The sequence below is a fragment of the Maniola jurtina genome, chromosome 2 (assembly GCF_905333055.1).
Source record: "Maniola jurtina chromosome 2, ilManJurt1.1, whole genome shotgun sequence".
NCBI classification, from domain to species: Eukaryota; Metazoa; Arthropoda; class Insecta; order Lepidoptera; family Nymphalidae; genus Maniola; species Maniola jurtina.
This window is the reverse complement of record NC_060030.1, coordinates 6,819,998-6,845,572: the sequence shown is the minus strand read 5'-3', so window position 1 is coordinate 6,845,572 and position 25,575 is coordinate 6,819,998. Positions and strand designations below refer to the sequence as shown.

The following is a 25,575-nucleotide window of genomic DNA, read 5'->3' as shown; positions in this document are numbered from 1 at the left end:
ACATTTACAAGCTCGTCACTGTACACAGGTATGGAAGTGAGGCCTTGCGGTAATAACAAGGCAATGATAGATATGTCAACGGGGCTTGAAATCGACTGCGGCAACGGACCACATCGCCAGGACTGCCCGCCGGGGAGTTACTGCCATATAACGTTAACTGCCGCAAGATGTTGCCCGAAAAGTGAGTTTATACTAACATTCAAATTCACGAGGGTCTGTTTACTTAGCACTTAAAGTAACTGATAGTCGCCTTCCAGCTTAGTATTCCTATTTTAATAATGTTATTTACTTTGGACGAATATTATATTTATAAAGGGACAATGTTTGATATATTATGTATAAATGCAAAATACCTTGGTTGACGAGTTAATTGAATACGCAAAGTTATCTTGTTTTATTTTAATTTAAAACCAGTTTGTTTAGTATGTAGGTATTATTTGTAAAGTTTTCGGCAAGCAAAATAAAGTTAGTAAAGATTATACGTACCTAAGTATAAATAATTGTTTAACCTAATTTACTTACATGAAACTCGCTAAGAACATTTCTGAGAAATACTCTGAACGTATCGTAGCATGTTATGTAAATTTTTAATGAACGTCTTGTATTCTATACAGCAATATACAACTACCTACTTATTTATGAAATTCAGTACTACGGATAGTAAAGTTGCAAGACGCTGTTTCTAAATTGGATACAATCACGCTAGCTGTTACCGCTTTGAGTCCTTTGTTCGCATCTCATAAAATTCACTTCACTTTATCTCTTTTTTTATCGATAACACATCGGCGTTTCACTATCTACCCTTATCAGTGAGTAATAAGTTGTTATCAGTGAATAATAATCAACCTATCCGTACGTTAATTACCAACATTGTTAATTGTCAAAAAGGCCATGCAATTTCTGACTAGTTCTAAATGTATTGATATCTCTTTTATAATGTTCCTGCAGAAAAAGATATCACTAGATTTAGACCTGTCTTTAATTTAGTTTAGAACCTGACAACCTCCCTGGCGCAGTGGTAAGCGCTGTGGTCTTATTGGTGGGAGGTCCTAGGTTCGATTCCCGGCAGGCTTTGAAATTTTATAACTTCTAAATCACTGGTCTGGCGTGCGGCTTTGGCCATGGCTAGTTACCACCCTATATTCAAAGCCGTGCCGCCAAGCAATTAAGCGTTCTGGTATGATGCCGTATAAAAACCAAAGGGGTATGGGGTTTATAAAAAAAACTGCCAAGTGTCCAGGTTAGCCCGCTTCCATCTTTGACTCTATTTTCATTTACCACCACTAACTTGTATCTGAATAGTAAAAAAAAGAAACTAAGTAAGTACAACAGATATAGCCACAATATTTACATTTTAGAAAATATATTTATAAAAGTTATAAAATGTCAAGGTATTATGTATCTACGAAAAGAAAAAATACATGCACCTTGTTTTTTCAATGCACTTCAATTTTATACAGACGATACAAAACAAGTGGATGAAAGGAAGATTGTACACTGCTCTGAGAGTGCTTATGGTTGTTGTTCGGACGGATCGACCGCCGCCTCGGGTCCGGGCGAAGAGGGATGCCCAATTACAACTTCGACTTGCGGCTGCAATCGTCTGGGATCAGTGTCGGATCGTTGCGATGACAGTGGCCAGTGTGTTTGTCGTCCCGGGGTGGGAGGGCTTAAGTGCGATAGATGTGAGCCCGGATATTGGGGACTGCCTCGGATAGGATCTGGTCACACGGGATGCATTCGTAAGTACGAGTACTGCTACTATCCCGCCGTTTGGTTATTAGTTATTCTATCTCACAAAGCCTGTTCGGTCATGGTTGGAGTAGAATTGCGTATCGTAAAACTAAGTGACATTAAAATTTGGTGAGCAAAACAATTACATACACAGGGACTCAAATGATGCTAATAAAATCAATTTGCTTTGATGTAAAAAATAAATAGAGTCAAATGAACTGCCCGAGATAAAAGAACTATAACGAATTTCGATTATCAATTCGTTTGTCGTTCCGGCTTATCTTCTCAAAAGGCGAAAAATTTTACAATTTAAATTCTGCAAAAAAAGCGCAAGTATTGCTACTATTATACTTCCTGAGTATTTAATTTCGTATATTTTGGGGATAGTGGTAATTTATACATAATTATTATTGCATCGATTGATAACTGAACAACGAACCAAGTATTTACCTAAAGTTTCAAATCAAGTTGTACCTATTGATATTTGCAATTAGATGTCAGAGTCTTGTATCTTCATCAAACTTTCACAAGCTTGCGAAGTTTCCTACACTTACGTTAGTTCTAAACTTAACAAACGTATGGAGTGGGTATGCAGATAACGAGAAAGGTCTAACATCAATATATTATATTATACTAGATGATGTTCGTGACCACGCAAGTTTCCGTCCGTCCGTTTTTTTTTTTAGAAATTTTTGATTTTTCGGGATAAAAAGTAGCTTATATAAAACGTTACCAGGATGCGAGCTATCTCTCCACCAAATAGATTTCTCCACCAGATCCACCAGATAGATTTTTTCAGTGTGGCTGTAAGTTTTGTAAGAATCCCGTGGGAACTCTTTGATCTTCCGGACAAAAATTTGCCGATGTCCTTCCCTGGGACGCAAGCTATCCCTGCACCTTACATCAAGAACAGTAAAACAAATGGTTCATAAAGCTAGCAGACAGACAGGCAGATAGACTCGTTTTTATCATTTTAAGTATGAATTTACATAGTTAGTTACATTGTTATAACTCTACAGCATCTTTTTATGTTGTATGTTTCTTTATAGCCTGTGGTTGTTCCGCCTTCGGTTCAGTTCGAGAAGATTGTGAGCAAATGACAGGTCGCTGTGTATGCCGAACTGGCGTACAAGGCCAGAAATGTACAGTGTGCGCCGACCATCGCCGCCGCTTGGGCCCTAACGGCTGTTCTGATCGTAAGTACCCGATAATCCTGATATATTGGTTTTTATATTGGGATATCGACCCTCTATGAGCCACTTTTTATTCCTTTTATGTGCTTTGGAGGGCTTCGTAAGGAATAGAGACGTTAGCGTTTATTAAAATTGATTGCACTAAGACTGATCATATAAAAGTAACTGTAGGGCCTTTATTATTATCTGCCAAATTGAAATAATATGGTAACTAAGGAAATTATTATTATAGATAATAATTTAGAGAAGTTAACATTTTGTGACGTCAATTTTTATACCAATTTATTATATTATATCAACTAAGAAGTCTGTTTGTAAATCTTATAATACTTAATATAATAAGGTAAAATTATTTTAGCGGAGATTGGCGGTATAGTGGAGTCATGCGCGGACTTATCATGTTACTTTGGAGCAGTGTGTACTGAACGGACTGGAGGCGCGCTATGCGAATGTGCGGCTGCGCCATGTCCTGATAGTGATCTCAACATGCTGGTAAGTATCAAAAAGATTACAAACACTAATTATTTAAAAATAGAATGCAAGTTGAACTTGAAAAATAAGAGATGTTCATTGTCTTGTTCTTGCGCCGCTTGAATCCATCCAAGCATAGTTATCTACATCGCTCGTTGAGTTTCTGAGCTTTTTTTAAGGCACATAGTTGATGAGGAGGAAATGTAGGTATACAAAGTAAAAAAACATGTTAACGTCAACGTGCCAAATTAAAACTCGCAGTTACATAATACCATGGCCGTGGGAAACGTCTTGAAATGCAACAAGTGTCGTTAGTTTATTGGTCTCTTTAAGGAACTCATTAAAACTTTAGTGCAGTTAAACGAAATGCTCTTTAAGTTTAGTAACTGCAATGAAAATCAACAGGTATGCGGGAGCGACGGCAAAACTTACGAGTCAGAGTGCCATTTAAAACTGCAAGCGTGTCGCACGCAGGAAGACATAGTAGTGCAGGCGTTTGGTCCCTGCAAGTTGTCCGAAGTAGCTGGCACAGCCGGGCCTCCGCGACCCTCGTCTCCGATACAATTTACACAACAAGACGACGGAGCCGCTTCTAAATCAACAAGACACTTACTAAATCCCGATAAGTACTACAATAAGTATGATTGGACGAGGAAGGAGACGCCCAGCGATTTCGACAACATTCTATTGGGACAGAAATTAAAAGGTAAGTGGGGGATCGAATTAAACAATGGACCTTCAGTAAAGTAATTTCGTGCTCTATTGCCATACTTAATTGATATTTTAATTTGATTGATTTTATATACAGTTGAAGTTTATTTAGATTCCTAAGTTATAATCGGTTTATATTTTCAAAGGTCGCAATCGAAAGATTTATAAAGAAGAAGGGATCAAAAGAATACTGCTAAAATTATTATTTTCATTTGTAACACTTATGCATTAAAAACTGAAACTCTCTTTCTAGTATTAATGGTTGACTTAATTATTTATAATTAGATGATGCCCGCGACTTCGTCTGCATGGATTTAAAAATCCCATGGGAACTTTTTGATTTTCTGGGATAAAAAGTTGCCTATGCGGGTTTCCGGGATGCAAGCTACCTCTGTACCTTTCATATAAATAGATTAAACGGATAGACCCTTAAAAATGCCGTAGGAACTATTTGATTTTTCCGGTATTTGAACTCTGTACCAAGCATTAAAATCAGGTCAGCGTTTGAACCGTGAAAACGTAGCAGACATGCAGACAGGCAGACACACTTTCGCATTTATAGTATTATTTATTATTTTAACTCAAAATTTAAAAAACCCCCGACACAAAAACCTTTATAAGAAAACTAGAAAAGAACTGGTAACTTTCAAACGACTGAACTGATTTTCTTCGATTATAGCTAAAAAAACTCTCGATCAAGCCACCTTTCAAATAAAAAACTAAATTAAAATCGGTTCATTCGTTTAGGAGCTACGATGCCACAGACAGATCATAGATACACACGTCAAACTTATAACACCCCTCTTTTTGGGTCGGGGGTTAATAATCCGATGAATTTTGGGAACATTACGTTAATTTTGTTGGAGATTAGGTACAGTTTGGCTTGTTGTGTGAGCAGTTTCCCTTGTCACTCGTGACACTACTCCTCGCAACCTTAACTTAGTTGCCGATTTATCTTACTTATTTGTTGTTCCAACATAATTATACAGAATTTGTTGTTGCTTATTTCTTAGGCGACTTCGGCTTATAGAGGATTAGTTTCAACGCGATAGTTTCGAGTAGCAGTGTAACGTTTTCTTTGGTAAGACACGCGTCTGGCTTTTAAGCAAAGAAATATGGATCACTAGAGGATGCCCGCGACTTTGTCCACATGGATTTAGGTTTTTAAAGATCCCGTGGGAACTGTTTGATTTTCCGGGATTAAAAATTACCTATGTCAATTACAGGGACGCAAGCTACCTCGGTTAAGCGGATGGGTTTTTGGGAATCCCGTGGGAATTCTTTGAATTTCCGGGATAAAAAGAAGCCTATATCCGTTCCCGGGATATACGCTAACCCTGTACCCGTCAGAATCGGTTAAACTGTCAGGCCGTGAAAAGGTAGCAGACAGACATACAGACAGACAGACACACTTTGGCATTTATAGTATTGGTATGGAGGATTGGTGAAGTGGGAAACCAGAAATCATTTGAAGGCAGTTCGATGCTCTAGCACCAACAAGTATAGTCAGGGCACGCATCCCGTGACAGTAATGTGTTTAAAAAAAATGTTTCTGGCGAAATCTTGATACTGACGAAAATTCTCAGCTTGCCTTTCATCGTACTGGCTTTTGTGTGTTGTAATTCGGTGAAGTTAGCGGATTCAGCCACATCTAAGTATTGTTCAAGTTATCAACACACAAAATCTGGGTTTTCAGTCCTATTTTTAAACTTTATAGAATTAAATTGATTTTCGTTAAAAGATTAAAATGAAAAAAAAAATGAAAAAAATATCTTTATTAACACTTAACAAAATTTCCTACCAATTACAATTCGGGTACTTTTAAAACGAGCGAATCTTCTAGGTGAACGCGTTCCATCTTAGGCCACATCAACACTTTTCAGCAGGATGTGATTATAATTAAGCGTATGCCTTTAATGAATAAAAAAAAACTTTAAGCATCCCCTTATCAGGTTCACAAACAGCAACAACAGCTACCGTGGGAGCAGTGGGCGCACTACTAGGAGATCTCTGTACCGAGGACGCTGATTGTTCTGCTTTGCCAGGCGCGTACTGCGCGCGTGGTGGTTGCGTGTGTCGACTGGGGTACACTCCCACTGTACATAGAAAAGCTTGCATTGGTAAGTAGGTTATAGATATCAAACTACTTTAATTTCATAATTGACTAGCGGCTGCCAGCGGCTTTGCTTGACAAAAATATAAGCCCTCTTTATTCCGCGAGAATTTATAAAAACCCAGCCTTTTTATTGTCTACATTATAAAAAGAACCTCTGTGTATTTCGCAGCTCTAGAGGTCCAAGGGATGGGTATTGATTAGACAGCCAGTTAATGAATCGGGTCTTTTTTGAAATAATATTTTCTGTAGGTATTATTAAAAAAAAAACACTTATAAACACAAAATACTCATCAATATACCTTCTAAGTCCTACATACTCTTTTGCGCTGTTGGGCACCCTGGTGAAAGCACATATTACATTTTACAAAGGATACCCTTCGTACCGATACAATTCAATACTGAACTTACTAAATTTAATAAAATAAATTTTAATACAAGGTTTTCGTAAATTAAAATTATTGTTAGCTTAGGTAACAAAAACGTTTTACTCGTGGACCACTCGTGTTCCGAATTGTTATTTAAGGAAAAGGTTATTCCGAGAGGTCGGGTACCCCTATTATGTGTGTATGTAGGTCAATATTCAGTTAAATGATATTATCATTTACTTATTACTGTTTGTATAAAAATTTCGGTTCCCAATTCATTTCAGTCAACTATTCTTATTATCTAACTTAAGTCAAAAAAATCTATTATAATCACATTACATAATATGGTTATAATAGTTTTTTTTTACTATACTAAACAGTAAATATTTCTTCTGTGATACCCCAATAAAATATTACAAGTAATTTATCTTAATATTCTTTTGCCTATGATAACATAAAATTATCCTAAGCACAAAGGTATATTTAAGGCGGCAATCATAGAATTATGGTTTCGAACTTATTATTAATTTAAGGTTAAATATACCTACCATGTAATCCTACTACTCGTTACTATTTTGAATCACAGCTGTCTTCAGCTATTATTTTTGAATTTTTGATGGTTTAATTTTAATCGGTTTGACTCACGGTACTACCTGAAAATATTGTCAAATTGAAATGAATATTTTTCTATGAACATTTTATTTTCCTATTGATGGCGACTTGAAAATTGCTTTATTAATATACTACCTACCTATATACATAACTTTTACTTGTGTGTGTTCTGATTTATACACGGGCATAAATTGCGAACTCTTATCGATTTTACTTATAATAAGTACCTATCTTTTGTTCCTACTCGTCAGTCAGATTAAAGTTAAAATTTATATGAATAATATAAATGGCAACTGACTTTAACTGTTCAACTTAGGGTCCCTATGTTTATTTAGAAGATTCAGTGCTAATTGGTCCTTTTGTTTTTAATTAAGTCTAGCTCTTTATTAAAATGTTTCTTACAGAACAAATAACGCAAGAAACAACAGAGGAATACAGTGCCTGCTTATCTGAACCGTGTTATAATTTTGGCACATGTATAGACTTACCCGGCTCCACCTACACTTGTGTGTGTTCTGATTCATACACGGGCGTTAACTGTGAATCTCTCATCAAAGATGGTCCGTCAATTACTTACATTGAAACTCCATCCTTCGACGGTACATCGTATATTCGCCTAAAACCACTGAAGGCTTACCATAAGTTGAACATCGATATTGAATTTAAGGCATTCTCCGAAAATGGGGTTATATTGTACAATCAGCAGAAACCCGACGGTACGGGTGATTTCGTTTCGCTCGCCCTGGTAAATGGATATTTGGAGTTCAGGTGAGGCATTTTTATTTTTTGTTCGTATATTTTCGTATTACATTATAATTTGGGGTTCATGTTCAACTTCTTGATGGAATACTAGATACATGGAAGTTATACTATAATATGGATAAGTGTAAGTTTATCTGCTGTGCTACCGTCCTCAATTTAAAAAGCGGTTAACTACAAAAGACGTGAGAATTTTCAAAACTAATGTTTCTAAAAAATAATGCTACGTAGGACTCAATATTTGGTTAGTTTTTAGTTTGATGCTATACGTACTTATAAACTTTTGAAGATTTTAGATTTTCTAAATTCTCATATTTTTTGACGATAACAGCTGTTATGTGCCTACCTACTATTTTTTGCAATCGCTTTTTAGACATAAGACGGCAGTAGATTTGCAATTACTTTTGTTAATATCTCTCATTCAAAAATGGCTAACTTGAACTAGTACAAATAGAAAATTATTTTTGTACTAGGTACAATCTTGGAAATGGTGTGATAATATTAACGTCCCTCGAAAAGATTACGTTAAACGAATATCATAAGGTATCGGCAAAAAGATATCACCGAGATGGCATTCTATCAGTCGACGATATGGAAGATGTGGCTGGTCAATCGAGCGGTAATTTGAAGGCCTTGGACCTTTCTGAAGATGCGTATATTGGAAGTGTGCCTGCAAATTATTCCAGGTAAACTTATTATGTCACAAAACGTGGTATTGACAAATCCAGTAATTATTTTAGTAACTCAAGAATTGTGTCTGTAAACTTCAACTGAATCGCAAAGTTTGTAAGGTGAAAATTAGGTATCAGAAATTCGGGCGCATTCCTTTGTTTTGTATGTCAGAAAATTATATAATTGAATCAACAGCGTATGATTAAATTCATTGTTTATGTTAAATGAAATAATCGAATTACTTTCACATGTTTATAAATGAATAACCATTTGAATATTTGTTAAATTCAATAAAAGCTTTGGAAATATGATAATATTTTATTCATTCCATTAAAATTTCTGTTACTTGAAAAATTGAGTTACTTATAAAGATTATTTCTATTCACACAGGGTATTCGATAATATAGGAACGAGAAGCGGATTTATTGGCTGTATAAGGTATCTGAGGATAATACGCCATCAAGTGACAAAGAAATTGGGTCGTCCGGACTCATTAGTGGTGTCTATAGAGAAGGTTCGAGAGTGTCAATCTAATCCGTGTATGAGTATGCCGTGTAGGAACGGTGCCACGTGTATGTCTGTGGAGGGTTCGGCGACTGAATATACATGTAGCTGTTCTATCGGATTCCAAGGAGCCAATTGCGACGAGAGATTAGATCCATGCGAATCTAATCCCTGCGGATATGATGAGGGGCTATTGTGCGATATCGGGCCCGACGGCGGACACATTTGTCGCTGTTTGTTTGGTGGTGATATTGATTCTAATGGAAATACGTGCAACAATGGTAACTTCTATTTTATTTATTGTTAATTTTAAGGAACATTAATCTTATTTGTAAAGGGTCTTGTAGACAAAATTCAATTGTATCGAGACGGTAAGATATAGGTTTCGTAATTGTATTAGCCATCTCAAAAGGCGTCTATGTCTAAATAATCACACCCTGTATAAAACACACATGTTAAGTCGAGGCTGTTAAACAATTATTGATGAATTCATTAATCACAAAGTTGCGTACCTGTGCCTTCAGCCCACAAGATGATGTAGTGAATTGTTCAGGATAATGTTGTTTTTTATAATTTGAAAAGAACAACTGCTGAATTTCTCGCTGACTCTTCTCAGTAGAATCTATTTTCTGAACAGATGGTAGAGTCACCGACACAGCAAAAGAGACTCTAGTTGTCCAACAAGGAATAAATAAATTGGATTTTGTTTTTTTTTTTAATTTTCAAGTTCATAAAATATGTTTTGATTTTTGTATTAACTATCAGTTTATTTTCAGATGTAAATGTGATGCAAGAAAGTTGGTCGCCACAGTTCAATGGGACGAGCTATATCGAATCACAGCCGCTCGAAGGGCTAGGGAAGGCGTTCCGAATCGAAATTTGGTTTTTAACGAACCGTTTTTCCGGAATGCTCCTCTACACCGGCCAGTCCAATAAAGCCAAGGGGGATTTTATAGCGATTAACTTAGTTAATGGATACCTACAGTTTCGGTACAATTTGGGGAGCGGAATCGCCAATATCACGTAAGTAAGGCTTACGGGCCGAAGAATTAATTTAACAAATTAAGTGAACTCAGCTAAGCCCCACGGGTCATAATTTATTCTTAATGCAAATAGAATTTCAGCTAGTTTACAGTTTGGGAGGAGTTTGGATGAAAATAAATAGTTTAACAGCATAATGAGTTACGGCCCTAATAATAATTACGTCTAGGGAGCCGTTGTCACGCCTTTGCTAAGTAGATCGAGATACGAGTATTTACCTACTCAAGCTTTTAGTTACATCCAAGTAACCAGATCTGCTATAAAAAAACGTTTTCTCTTTACACTTAAGACCTATTATTACGTTCATTTCGATTCGCATAAATAATTATGGGTAGTGATATTTCTGAATGTTTGCCGTAGGTCGCCCGTGCCAATAACAAAAGGTCGTTGGCATAGAGCACGCGCAACTCGCGTTGGTCGCCATGGCAGCCTTCAACTCGATCACCACCCTACACAGCGAGGAAATTCTGCGCCGCCTCTTACGCATCTTGAACTTATCTTACCGGTCTTTATAGGGTCTTTACCGTAAGTATTGTACTCCATTTTTATCGTAAACTAGAGGATGCCCCCGGGTTCGCCCGTATGGGCATTTAGCTAATGTCGCCTTCTCTGGTTCTCCTTTCCAAGCAACTTTCTCCATTGCCCGCTTAGTAACTCTGAGCTTTCTTATGAGTATCAAAATTAGCAACCATGTCTCATTACCTATCTTTTGATGTTTGTTCATACATCAGCTACTGATATTCGATTCTGACGGCCGCCCTGCTCGCCGCTACAGTCACCGCATCGGTATGAATGGGCTGTTAAACATCTCATCAGAATATTATCCACAATATCCAAAGATCATCAATCTTATTCAACTACGAGCGTAGACATTTATATTTCTTAGCGTTGAAGTAAGCAATCTTTTCAGTGCTTACGTCCGTCCGCACAAAATGTCCGGCGTGACCAGCAGTTTCATAGGCGCGGTGCAACAGGTCTTTGTGAACGGCAATCCACTGGCTCTGTACAGTGGGGAGACTGCCAAGTGCTCTGTTGTGGCCGACGAAGATCAACTGCCTTGCGCTACGAGCGGCGTGTCTAAGTACACTGGACCTCCTTGTGGAGATGGTAAGTGCTTAAAAGTCTGAGGAAGCTTAAACTTAAGCTAGCTAATTTAAAACTTTTTATTTCATTGACTATTTACATCTTAGGATGTTGACTAGAGCTCATGCTACGCCAATTCAATAAGCGCATTTTCCGAAAATTCTCCGAAAAAAAATTTAAGAGAAAAATCTTTAGTCTGATTTTAATATTTCTGTGATATCCGTTTTTTTAATATTGCAACAGAATATAATATCAATCAAGAAAAAATACCTCTAATATTTTTTTTTATTTCTAGGTGTCTTGTTGATTCTCGTGGTTTTGTTTCGTACTTTAATATTCTATCTACTAAATAGTCAAATCACTGTCAATGCTTGAGCTATGTATACCTATTTGATTAAGCAATATATTAGGATCTGGTAGGAAAGTATTCTTGTATTCCTTGGGATATTAAACATATTATAATCATTATGTAACTCTGTTAGGTCTCACCCCGTGCAAAAATAATGGCTCCTGCATACCTTTGCTAAACGAATACAAATGTATCTGCCCAGACGGGTACCAAGGAAGGAACTGCGAGGTGCAATTAAAAGTAGAGATGCTAAACGACGGAGCGCCTATTAAGTTCGACGGAAATAATTACTATTCGTACCGAAGTCGGGGTGGACGTAGGTAAGTGGTAATGAATTGAGAAATATTATGAAAATTGGTACAGTGTTATACAGGGTGTAAGAGACGTCATGCTAACGAAAACTTTAACCAGAGATTTCAGTATATGATACACATGGTTACTAACTACAACATAGAATCACCTATGAAATGTATCAACATATTTTTAAATAAAAATCAACAAATTACCCAAAACAGCAATTTAAATTTAAACTCCCATACGTGTGTGATCAGCTGTTTATCAAAAGTTCAGAGAAGGTCAGGACTCGGTATAAGTATTCACAAAGTTTTCATTAACATGGCCGTTACACCCTGTATAAAATGATAACTAAAATAAATATATAACTAAACCATCCTATTTATGATATTTTAAAAGATTATAGTAACTGCTTTCATAAAAGCTCTCTTTGAATTTAACTCAGAAGGGATATATATTATTCTAAAAGCACAACCAAGCTTTCCAACTACGAATGTTAAAATCTTGGTCTCATATGTTTTGTTTTCACGATAAAATCAACGTCGAATAAAGGCATTTAAAGAATAAAGAAGAAAAAAATAGCGCTTAAATGTAAAACGTTATACCATTGCCCCGATTTTGCCCCGAAAAAATTCAGACTTCTTATTAAAATTGTACTAAAACAACTTTTTATAATTAAAAGTAAAGACGGCTATTGCTTAAGTAATTATCCCTTTTTATTAACAAATTAATTGCTATTCTTTGACTTCGTAAAAAGCTCTATGTTTTTAATGAATTCCATTAACTAATTTTATGTTTTTCTAGCTTACAAACTAACACAGAGGTCGGTGAACGACATTATGATGTAAGATAGCATTTGAAGGTCTTCAGTCATGCCTTTAGATATAAGTTTTAAAGAAACTACATTCATTTTATCATAGCTTAGGTAAAAATATTTTTAAAATAATTATTCTATGCATGTTTTATATCATGTTTATCACTTGTATTATGTAATACACCTATAGCATAATATATAGCACCTCACTGAATCGTAATTAAGCGTTGATTAATCTTTCGATAGTTGCAAGGAACACTAAGATCCATAATATTTGCATGATAAATAAGCACACAATATTTTTTATTTTCCTTGTGTACCTATTTTCTGTCTTTCTTCGCCGAAATCTTCGTAACTGAGAGTTATGCCCCCTTCCACTTAAGTCAAGAACCATATTTATAGAAAAATTGGAATTCTCCTCCCTATTTCTCTCTTTCAAACCTAATATCTCTATATCAAAGTCTAAAATGTCCGGTTTATGTATATTATTGTAATAAAAATATGTCTAAAATTATGCTACCTAGCCATTTTTGTCAAAAGTACAAAGTACCTACTTACTGCGACTTTTACAATAACAATCAAAAATGTTAGAATTTGTTAAAGAGCGGGATTATCAACATGCTACGGGCTCTTAGGGTTGTATGTGTACAGCCTTGTCTTTGCCCGAGAGAGATAATTATTGTGTCATCAATTTTAAGTAAGAAGTTAGCGAATAAGTTTGAATCTCTTTGACGCCATTGAAAGGACGTTACGAGTTCCGCATAATCCAGCGGTTCAAACAAGTCACGTACGAACACTTTGGCGTGATCTGATAAATTCAACTCAATTTACAAAGGCTAATGAAGTTCGACTAGGTAGGTACTTGGAATATGCTTCGAATGTATTCCTAGTTAAGTGGGGGGGTACGAACTTTATAACAAGTTACATCTGTATAATAGTTGTTACAACCCTCCCACTTTTTATACGCAAACGATAACTAACTACGTAACATACAGATTTGTTGACATGACTCTCTATGACTCTACACAAACTTCCTGGTTAACTATGTCATCATCAGCATTAGTAGTATCAAAAATGCAATTATAGATGTTTCACACATACAAAGACAAGGAATCGTTTACAGTTATAGACGTCAGGTCTAAAGATCTCTGACATTAAACCTGTGCTCTCTCTTTATAGTCGTATAACTCATTGCTGAGGGTCGTGATCCCTTTCTATTAATCACATAATGGTAGAAGTTGCTTGGCATTCACAATCGATTGATATGCTTTGTCACAAATAGGCCTGTTTCCCCAAAACTTGTGCAGTAGGTGAAATATGGATCTCTTTGGTGATATGAAGATAGGCTGATGGCTCACGGGGGTATCTGTGCCGCCAAGTTTTTGGTTCGTCAGTCAAACTTTTGCTTTCCACGCCGTAGAAAACTACAGTATGCATACTTAGATACATCCCATTCACTGTCGTCAAGACTCAAGAGGTCTATTTACTTGACAGCATCTATATTTTTCAACCATAGTACGAATACGTTAGACATGTAAATAACAAAATATTCCTATTCACATATAGTTGTCTGTAGTTGCGACAAATCCATTAAGCTTTTAGTTAGGTAAGTGATGCGTATTTTATTAACGTAGCGTCAGGAATGTGACGCACTGTCAAATCGATTCCGATTTTGCATGCATTTTATATGAAGCGGTTTGTTGCCCCATTCAGTAGTTTTATAATCGGCATTTTCCACCAACGGGATGTGAAAAACTCACTGCAATCTGGGACTCTAAAAGTTCTATAACACTGCAATATGCAAGACTAAAAGTTCCATAAATAACGTTGAAATTGTTCTTTTACACAATTCTGAATTTCTATTAAGCTTCGTATACATTTGCGCAACCGAATACCAAGCAATCTGACTTGAAGCAAACTAAGGCTGCTCAAATGTATGCTCGGTTTGAGGCTTTTTTGAGTGGTAGAAAAAACTGAAAGTACACAAAAAACAATGCCCAATATATATTTAAAAAAAAATGTCAATTTAAACAACTATCAATTAACACAATTTATACGTTATTATGAAGCATATACCTAATGTATAGAAGGTTATATGCATTTAGTTTCTTCGGAATACGCATTTAGTTTTGTATGAGTCTCATGTTACTCCAAATTAGCATAATTTGAGGCTGTAAATAAGTACAGTAAGGGAAACTTTTAGTACCTACCTACTGTGTAAGGTTATGATATTGGCCTTTTTTCACTAAAAGTGAAGACTTATTAACACCACATTTTCAACTTGCACTAGATTTTTTACAACAGACTAGCTGGTCCACCCGGCTTAACTTGTTTGTTTTTCGATTTGGTTGTTTTGGATTTTGATCCGCGCCTACCTCTAGTGGAATCGAAGCTTTAGGTGTTTTTTTTTTTTTTTTTTTTTAAAGAATATTAGCCATGTCAAATGACTAATATTCCCCTTTCCTCTCCAACTAAGCGTAAGGCTTGTGCTAGGAGTAGGTACGACAATAGTGCAACGGGCGGGGTTTGAACTGTCGACCTTTCGGTTTTCAGTCCACTCCTTTACCGGTTGAGCTATTGAGGCTCTTTTATTGTCTTTTATATTTTTCTACGTCCATTTTTAAATAGCATCCATTTCATAACGCCCGCGCCAGTTTGATATTCTTACAGACCTACGCTACCGCGTGGAATCACAGCGGACGCCATATAAAAGTTGAACCGATGTTATCCATTTACATAATAGCATAAATTCTAAATGCTGCTTGCTGCTAGACGTGGTTGTATTGCATGCCATTATTTATGTACATAAAGCTAATTATTTGCATACAGATGTTTTCGTTGTAGTTCTAGGGAACAGTCTATGTTAGTCATAAAACACATTTTTTTTATTGCGGCATAAAAAAGGTATTCTTGACAAAATACTTGTTTGGTTTCTGATATCACGTAGATGTTTGTGGAAACTAATAACATCAAAATATAAATTCTGTATCTATTTTTGGTGACGTTAACTATGGTAATCGTTTTCTTTCTACCTACGCTTCGCTCAGGTTATCTGATGGAAACCCTAAAATCATACTGAATAACCTAATATAAAATATAAATGATTTCGTGATAAATAAATGAATATTTATTTAGACAAAACTACAAGTGACAGAAAATATACAAACAGATAGAGCACATAATTATTTTCATGATAATGTAACCTATCTAAGTATATCATACTTAACAAAAATATAACCCATTGCAATGCCGCGAAGGGACAGCATGAAACAACATCATAATAATATGGTACATGAATGCGAATAAATTAATAATTGAATGAACGCAGAGTTTAAAACGAAGTCCATAGTTAACATTTTAAACTTAAGCTGCAGACACATTACTGTGTTGTGTTGTGTCGTAGCGCAATCTGATGACATTATCGACTAATTTAAAACGCGCTTCAAACGTCAATGTGCCTGGCACCACGATATTTAGTTCTTGACTAGTGTCATGAAAATCTCCACACACCACAATAGAGTACTTAATGTGATTGCACCTTTAATTTAACATAATTACTAATTACTACAGATTTATAACATTTTTTAGAAATCGAGGTCCTCGTGGTATTAGATACGAAATAAAGTTCCGGACTTATAACGATTCTGGCCTGTTGATGTGGAGACGGAAGATCGGTATACGACCCAGAGACTTCATCGGACTTGGACTGAGTCATGGGAAACTGCAGCTTATATACACTGATACGGATGCCAAGGAAGTCAGTTTGGCTGCCAATGAGGATTGGTTCCAATGTATCGAGTCGAAGGATAGAGTGGACGATGGACTTTGGCATACGGCGACTGTCAGGAGACGTAAAAGGCTTGCGATGCTCCAAGTTGACGATATGCCACCAGTGAGGGGTTACTCGCAGTCATTGCTTGTACCTTCGAAAGCAAATCCCAAATTATGGATCGGTAAGTTGAAATTGAAGCTATATCTTTCACTGCTTTGGATATGTTTTTAACCCCCGACCCAATAAGAGGGGTGTTACCTGTAAGTTTGAAGTGTGTATCTGTGTATCTGTTTGTGGCATCGTAGCTCCTAAACTAATGAACCGATTTTAATTTAGTTTTTTTTTTGTTTAAAAGGTGGCTTGATCGAGAGTGTTCTTAGCTATAATCCAAGAAAATCGGCTCAGCCCTTTGAAAGTTATCAGCTCTTTTCTGGTTACTGTAACCTTCACTTGTCGGGGGTGTTATAAATTTTTAATTTACACTTGTTTATTGATAATATTGTTATTTTTTTACATTTTATTTTCGTGGTTAATGTTAACCATAATTAATTTATTATAATAAAAATTATTATTATTATTATTATTATTATATATATATAATATTATATAGACTTAGGACAAATTTCAGAATCAAGCATACCTAACTAAAAATGTAAAGTAAATTTTTAATAAAAAAAATTCTTAGCATCAAAGGGAAATACGACTGTTGTACACAACTTTAGCCAGCAGCAAAAATATTGTACCTATTTCATTTCTAACAAAGCAACAAAGGAACAAGTAGGTACAAAATATTCCTATCGTAGTCTTCCTTAAGCTGGCGCAAAAATCCCATTTCGGGGGGAATTTTTCTGCTCTACCCTCTATTCTGTTTTATGAAGTGAATTAATTTGACGTTCCAACGATAGGCGGATCACCGTCGCTGCCATTGGGATTACCAGCGGCCCTTTACACGGGGCTTCGGGGCTGTGTAGCGAGCGTCAAATCAAGCGGCAGGCACATCGACGTCACTGCACCGATACGACCAATGACTACGATACGATATTGCGACTAAAAATGGCACTTATCCATCTTGGGATATGTTTCGTAGCATACGTAACGAGATTTCACTATAAAGCTGGAAATGTACAAGCGTGTCGTGTTGTCTAGTGACGCATTAATAGCATATCGGTTCCATACATTTAATATAGTCAAAGAGAGAGATGTAAGGTGTTACGACATTTACTCCAATATAATATTGTGTTTCTAGTTACAACGACGATGATTATTTCTGACTTGACGCGTCTTTTTTGAGATCTTTAGCATATTATGTAACGAGATATTATACAAATGCCTACGTTGTGGCATATAAGACCGAACACATATCGAAATCCCTAATAGTATTTTGAACTAATCGGCGATCAACTTAGGGCCAGGGCACACAGTCGGAGCGACAATGAAGAGCAGTCGACATTCCAAGAGAAATACAGGCAAAGTAGCGGAAAAACGTAGCTACTTTTGTATACGGCTGAAATAAGTAAAATAAAGAGCGGTCTCGAGGTGTGTGGTGAAGCCAGCAGACTTGCATTGGTTTTTGAGATAATATTATATTATACAAAGATAACTAAAGTTTGTTTCATTTATATCGAGCTTTATAAGTTTACGCCAATATGCTAATCAATTAGTCCGCGCTGGCCCTAACAAGTAACTTTTGCGATGTTTTATCTCATTACGTGTGCTTCGAACTAAGATTTTTTGTTTCGTAATGGAAACAGAAAACGAATATCGATTCATATCTTCAGAAGATTATGTAAAAGTGAAATGTGAAAGTATTATTTTTTTGTGTATAAATAGTATTAGAGTACCTGTTAGGCGTAGTTTTCACTGGGTCTGTGTTGCTGCGACAGAGTTTTGGTATAAAAAAATTAAAATCAACAGAATTTTGTAATGAAATATCATGATCTCTTTTTAGGTTTCCGTACGTCTGAATGCAAAACGGAACTCTTGTAGGATCACTCGTGTGTCTGTCTGTTACTGCCAATTTCCTCTGTATCTGTTGGACCGATTAAAATTTGTATTTTGTACCAATATGAATATCTGAAATCCAACTTTTAACGTAAATATCAAATTCATCAATTTTGAAGAGGCTTTTATAAAAATGCATACCTATAGTAGATATGTGTGATATATCTTATGAAAAGGCTTCTTGTGAGGATCTTTAATACATAGATTTTATACAACTTTTTGCTCAAGGTAATTTAACTTGGGCAACTTCGGTTAATCAGCAAAAATGGAAGATGTGCGTTACTTTATGCTGTGCAATTAAATATTTCCCTGCTTAATTTCGACGAAAACGTACCTAACCGATTAAACGACAACTTTTCCTAAGCTGTTCCTCAAACCAATTTGTAAGTTAATTAATCATCGAATTAAATACAGAGAGGAGATATGGTTTTGCATTTAAAATTATACGGTTACATAATTATTATGTAAGGCGCAAGTTACATTGGCATAGAGTCGAAGCGCAACTTTCCTGTAATTTTGGAAAGTTTACTAAACTTTATCTACATTAGGTACTTAATGTACAAATTTTGGTACAGTACAATTGTATAATTCATCATCTGTTTCGTAGTAAATTAAAGTTCAGTTTAAGTTCTGCATTTTTGTGCGTTTCTGCGCCCATTAGCTTTGAGCTTAATATTTTTGACTCAAAAACGCCTTGCTCCTATATTTTATCAATATATGATAATGAAGGAATGAGGCATAGATCTAGAACATTTTTACGTAGAAATCTGTCGCAACAGCATAGATTCAGTCGCCATTTAGAACATACCTACCGATACATATCCTGCTCATACTCGTTTATTACTTTTGTGTAATCAATGCCGTCATTAAACTGCGCGATTAAAGGGGCAGAAGTGAACACAGTTTATATTCTGAGATCTGCAAAATTAAGTGAATTTTTTCGTTTAAACCCGTCGATAGGTTTTCTTCACTTTCGTAATTTAGATCAACTTGACTGTGATGGAAAAGGCAATATGACTTTTTCACGAAAATGATGCTATCTTATTGCTAGGTTCCAAAATTCATTTGCGTAGAAATGTGAGTGAATTGTAAACATGTTATGAATAAACTTACAAAACCTTGGTAGAAAGGCAGCCTAGGATAGCTGTGGCGTTAAGTACATAGAAAAAGCGTTTAGGGTACTGACTGACGGTTTTACATTTCAGTGACGTCATTGGACATTATTTAGCGATCACTATGTGATGGCACCAATCAATGTGGCGGCATTACTACGCTTAACTAGATCATATATAAATGTCTAATAACGTGTAAACAATCAACAAAAGTTTTAGCCTAATAAGATGTTTTCCACTCTCCTACTCTAATCGCGCAGATTTTGTTAGGTAATCTGTATAATCGATTATAGGTAATCTTGTATTCGTATCTATAACCAAAAGATAATGTTGCCATAATAATTTATGTTTATAGTTTAAGATTGTAGGGTATATAAAAAAGTTACATCGGTGCTCGGTTTACACATCAGAGGTATATTAATATGAATAAAATTGCATAAACACAAAAGATTAGGAGATATTATTGTGTTGTTATTACAATTAATATTGTATTAATATTCTAATATTGGTTTACAAAATGAGAAAGGTCTCTTCATCACCAGGGATATCTTGAAATTCTAGATGAAAATTAATATTGAATGTTAGAAAGGGTATTGAGAATATGAGAGTAATATTATAATGTTGAAAGGGCTTTAATATTAACATTCCGTATTATAAATGTAATGCTTTTAAATTAAAATCTATTTACGTGAGTAACGCCGATATTAAATATAGGCAGCTAAGTAAATAATAACTCAACCTATTACTTATATGCGCCAGGGCCATCAGGTGAGATTTAAGATTTTTTAAGATATTCAACCTACCTACCTTCAAGTTTTTAATTTAGCGATTCCATTGTTATCATTCCATGTTGATTAAGGTACATACATTACATAGTTATAAAAATAATACCTATACTTTAAACAGTGCCATAGTTGTACAGTAGATGATTTTACTAGATAATAGGTATAGAATAATTAAAAAAGCTTAGTAAGTTTTTATTTAGGAAAATATATTAATGTTTTTTAAAACTCAAGGCATTAATTAAACCATGCGAATTTGGTACTTTATCAAGCGAATGTGAACATATTATGCAACTTATTTTTAATGGGTACTTAATAATAATAAATAACTATTATATAGCGCTATTAGTAAGTACTAATTTATTCGGTTACAGAAGGTTTTAGTGCCACACACTCAAACTAATAATACTCATCAATGAATTACTTGATAATATTATTGTGTAACCACAAAATAACTTTCATCAGTAGGTATACGCAAAACAGTCTAAAATAGTAACCGAAAGAAACTACTGGGAGTTATTAAACAAACCATTGAAATAAAATCATTTCATAAACACTTTTTCTTAACTTATTCGCTATTTACATTGTCTAAAAGTGCCTAGTCCACATTGGGCCAATGTAATCGGCAAACGTGTAAGTACAGAGTTACTAGAGAGTACATTTGCGTACGACCAGCGCTGGTTCGCTGACTTGTGTGTTTTCGTACAAACATCAAGGAATATTCCGTGATTGGTATTCGTATTGGCCGTTTATACATTGCCGAATGCATTAGTACAATGTGTACTGGGCCCTTTGAATATTATTAATAGGGGGAAGAAAAAACAATAGCAGACACGTAAAAGTTTGACGAGCTCTTGAGAGCTTTTTTTGATAAAGAAATTTACAAACTATAACTTAATATTGTTCGATTCGTGAATCAAATTTACCTTTTCAATCTTAACTTTATAAATGAAAATACATTTTTCTCGCTATCTCCCCTGTATTTAGATTATGTTATTTTGTGGTTATAATTTTTCTTTGTATGTGAACTTGATACGCATTATTTTAACTTAATCTAATCTATTTTGTAATAAAATGTATATAGACTGTAGATTAGAATTTTTACACAGTGTTTGATTGCTGCTTCTTATTATTTACCTACTTATTAATGTCCAAGAATTAAGTACGAGAACTTATGATTTTTACTGCTTTATCAATGTTATACCTATCATTAAAAGGGTAATTTGGAGTCTGAAACTTATTTATTTTATAATATAAAGTTAGCAATCACGAATTTATACTGGACATCATGCATATGTTGAATATGTATTTAAATTCAATTAATTTGTTTTCTACAGCATTTACTAAATAAATAATAGAAAAATAGTAAAGGAATTTTTGTACTTACTTTTATTGTTGATAATTGCTTTTGTAACGTAATACGTCTTTTCTACTCTAGCGATGTACATGTAAAATATTATACGTAAATGCTAATTTAAAGTAAACTATGACAATATTAAAAATATCTTACACGGCGTCTAGACTTACTTTTATAATATGTTAGCGCTTTGTGGTCAAGGTCGTAGCCAGAAAAGTGTGGGAAAGTGTTATTGTTTTTGTAATGTCTAAGTAAACTTCCTAAAATTATTTTTCAATCTCGTTATTACATTTAAACAAAAAGTTTTTATTATCTTAGACGAATATTTAAAGGAGGTCAAATTTTCCCACTGCTCCTCTGACTACGACCCTGTTCGTGATGGGACGATACTAAAATCGTTTCAATCCTAGATTTAGGTTAGACATCCTGCCGTTAATTCGGAAACATTTCGGTCAGTGGAAAATCAATTTGTAGATATTTGCTTACTCTCCATGCGGGAGGTGTTAGCCTTTCGGTGGAGATTTTCGTCCGGGGGTGGTTTGGGGAGGTGCAGCAATAAATAAACTGTTGTAGTACGTTGTATCACTGGTTCTTAACGTAACTTCCGATCTAATTTGTTAATACGCATGTGTGTTTTGATGTACCTATATTAGTTTAAAATACAGATGATAAATTAAATGAGACTGCATATATTTAGTGTTTTATTTTTATTTTCATAAAAAAAGTTATACAGGCATATATTATATAGCCTGCTACTAAGCGGACTAATCTGGTAACGGTATCTTAGGTTGCATCATCACTTATCACCAGATGAGATCGCTATCAAGGGCTACTTAGGTATAACTTTTCACTAATAAAAAAAGGTCAGACCTAAATACAATACTTTGATCAAAATCGCTCAACCAAAAACCGAGCATAATAAAGTGTACCGTCTGTACGTGTATTATACGCAGACAGAATCAAGGGAAACAGCTAGTAATTAATAATTATTCAAAGTTGATACATATTATACATATAATGTGTATACTATCATAATATATTGTGTACTTTATATTTTAATAGTTCAAAACTGGGTGCCCTACTTTCATATTCATCGACGACCAGAAAACAACCAACAAATGCTCAGGAACGTGTTTTATCAACGTCTTGATCTAAAATTTATAGACAGTGAAATTTTAGTCTATTTTATCGTCTAAACCCTTTAAGAATCAATATAGAGAGTCAACTCGCCTCGTGACTTCATCGAGCTTGTGATGGAAAAGCCAGGAAAATTCTGACAGAATCTGTTTACTTGCACGATACGTTTCTGATACAAACCGCTATGAGTGCGCCAGCTGTGTTTCGTGCCACATATAATTTAAATACCTTCAAGGCAACAGGCAAATAATGACTTGGCATCTTCTAGGCAAATAGGCTCAATGTAAAGCTCATATGGGTTTAACTGAACTGCTATTCCCTTTCCAGGTTAACTGGTTTCCTTCATAGGCTATTCCATCTAAATACCAGCAAGATAGCTGTCAAGACCTTATTTGTCATCAAATATAAAGTAACCACATATTATTAGACCCAATATTTTATTATTTTTCGATATTTGAACAGATCAGTTGATCAATTTGCACAGCTAAATCAGCTGTTGCGATCAGGCTGGTCCCGTTTCACAGAACGATAGTTTCAACAGCGGTCGTACCCTTGAATCGTACAAGGCTAAGGTGGGGGAGGCACAAATTATACCTTTATTTACAACCTTCAATCACGGAAGCTTTAATTGATAACTACAGAAAATGAAAGTCGATTCAATGTTTCAACTACTATAATGAATCGAAAGGAATAAATATTGGCTTAATAGTTTTCGTGTTCGTTATCGAAAAACTTCATGTTTTCATGTTATTCGTTTAGTAAACCTGCTTCTGAATTTAGGAAAGGTCACGCACTGTACAGTCAGACACAAAGCCACGTTTGCAACCGTCCATAGTCGCTTGGACTAACGGGTGTAAACCAAGCTTTGTTGCTGACTGTACCTATAAGTAAGTAGATAATAATTAAATGGAAGACAAACAGAAGAATCGCTTGGTGGTAAATTATAGCTACTGTATTATTAAAACACTCCATAATACAAGGTATGTATGTATATTGTATTCTATGATCGTACGAGTATGATGTCCTCCCGACCGAATTTCGGCCACAGCAGCCATCTCCGTAGACATTAGCCAACTGCGCGGGTGATATTTTACTATAGTGCACATTAGTGTGTCACAAGTACACTCTCTATTCCCTCACTCTCACATCCCGATTGACAAAGGCTAAAAATAACCTACTTATTAACGGGAAAGATAAGATAAAGAATTTATTCTACATTCTTTGCATAGCTACAAATCACGGGAAACCGGAATCCCTTGAGGCGTTATGTATGAGGGAAAATAAATAATAGATATCTAGTAAACAAAACGCTTGGAAAAGCAATTTGTTCTTCTTTCGCAAGTAATTTCTGATAAGGAAGCAATAGATTTTTTGTTCAATAATATTAGGTAACTTCTTGATTTACTTTAAAACTTATTATGTAATACTATATTAGGTTTTGAACTCCAGATAAAGTTTTATTTTTGTAAGTACTTAAGCTCTAGGAGACCAACAAACAAATCAATCCAAGTCGAAAGTACTCGTGGTTGATTAGTTGTATGTTTTATTTATGATATTATCTATTATACGTCTTTACCATAGACATGTTACGTTCATATAACAATATTACATGGCGTTTAAAGTACGTATCACCACGTAGTAGGTATATCTTCTTTTTACATAATATAATAATTAATATCATTGGTTTAATTCATAATAATTAGAAATGTTAGATACATTCTTAATTAAATTCGTTCTTTCTTTCAAAAAACAAAGTTTTCATAAGTAATATATAGTTGCTATTTGATTTACATTTTGTTTATTTTATTTATACCGATTTCTGAATATTTAGGTACGTAATCATAGCACACGAAATAGGTATGCGAAATAAACAGGGCTCTCTCCGTCACTTACTCCATACGATCGTAGTTCCAATTTCATTTGAATATTAATCAACCAAAGTACATGAAATTTTGCAGACATAATCTAGAAACTAATATCTGTGCCTGTAGTGTTTTAGATTTTTCTAAAAATATGTAGTTTTAAAATTACAGGGGCTCAAAGATTTGTATGTGAATTTTTAAGACCGCGTAACTTTGAAACCGAATATTTTAACAGAAATCTGAAAAACCACAGGCATAGATATTAGTTTGTAGAATATGTCTACAAAATTTCATGGACTTTGGTTGCTTAATATTCAAATGAAATTGGCGCTACGTTTGTATGGAGCGAGTGACGGAGAGACCCCTCCTTGCGATTGGTGAATAAATAGGTACAATGTGTTTATAAATTGACCGTTGACGAGGCAATACTGCGAATCATTTCAGTGATCCGGCTCATAGAATCTCCGGTTCTCAGAAAATATAAAGATATGTTATTAGGTAGAGACGGATCAGCAGCTTTTATATAATATGTATCTTCATGTTTTTACACAAAAATAACATTCATTTATTATCACAAACTTCATTTATTTTAGTTCATGATCCGAATTCACCTTTTCTCATACGGCATATGTATTAGAAAAGGTAAATTTTCTACAGGGTATCATGTCACTAGTCCGGATAATTTAAACAATATTTATATAAATGTTTAGGGATTAAAAGGTAATTTAGAATTCAAAATTACATTTTTATGTTTGCTTTATAGTAGCTTACTTGACCTGGGCGGCTCATTTTACACAACATGAATTGTATTTTTACATGATATAAATCTTGTGA

At 34.9% G+C, this 25,575-nt stretch overlaps 1 protein-coding gene across 6 annotated transcripts in view; it reads left to right on the top strand.

Annotated features, from left to right (window-relative positions):
* LOC123869807 (agrin-like) overlaps positions 1-22,434 on the top strand; it is an 85,191-nt gene extending 62,757 nt beyond the window's left edge. For all 6 annotated transcript variants that reach the window (XM_045912882.1, XM_045912865.1, XM_045912894.1 and 3 more), the window contains 15 exons: positions 29-181; positions 1,461-1,742; positions 2,784-2,930; positions 3,286-3,419; positions 3,804-4,104; positions 6,062-6,229; positions 7,607-7,970; positions 8,435-8,647; positions 9,024-9,418; positions 9,914-10,160; positions 10,539-10,703; positions 11,089-11,285; positions 11,744-11,930; positions 16,307-16,671; positions 17,396-22,434. In XM_045912882.1, coding sequence (XP_045768838.1) covers positions 29-181; positions 1,461-1,742; positions 2,784-2,930; positions 3,286-3,419; positions 3,804-4,104; positions 6,062-6,229; positions 7,607-7,970; positions 8,435-8,647; positions 9,024-9,418; positions 9,914-10,160; positions 10,539-10,703; positions 11,089-11,285; positions 11,744-11,930; positions 16,307-16,671; positions 17,396-17,541 — 3,464 coding nt within the window. In that variant the 3' untranslated portion in view covers positions 17,542-22,434. The remainder of the gene's footprint in view (positions 1-28; positions 182-1,460; positions 1,743-2,783; positions 2,931-3,285; positions 3,420-3,803; positions 4,105-6,061; positions 6,230-7,606; positions 7,971-8,434; positions 8,648-9,023; positions 9,419-9,913; positions 10,161-10,538; positions 10,704-11,088; positions 11,286-11,743; positions 11,931-16,306; positions 16,672-17,395) is intronic.
* Positions 22,435-25,575: the final 3,141 nt, after the last annotated feature.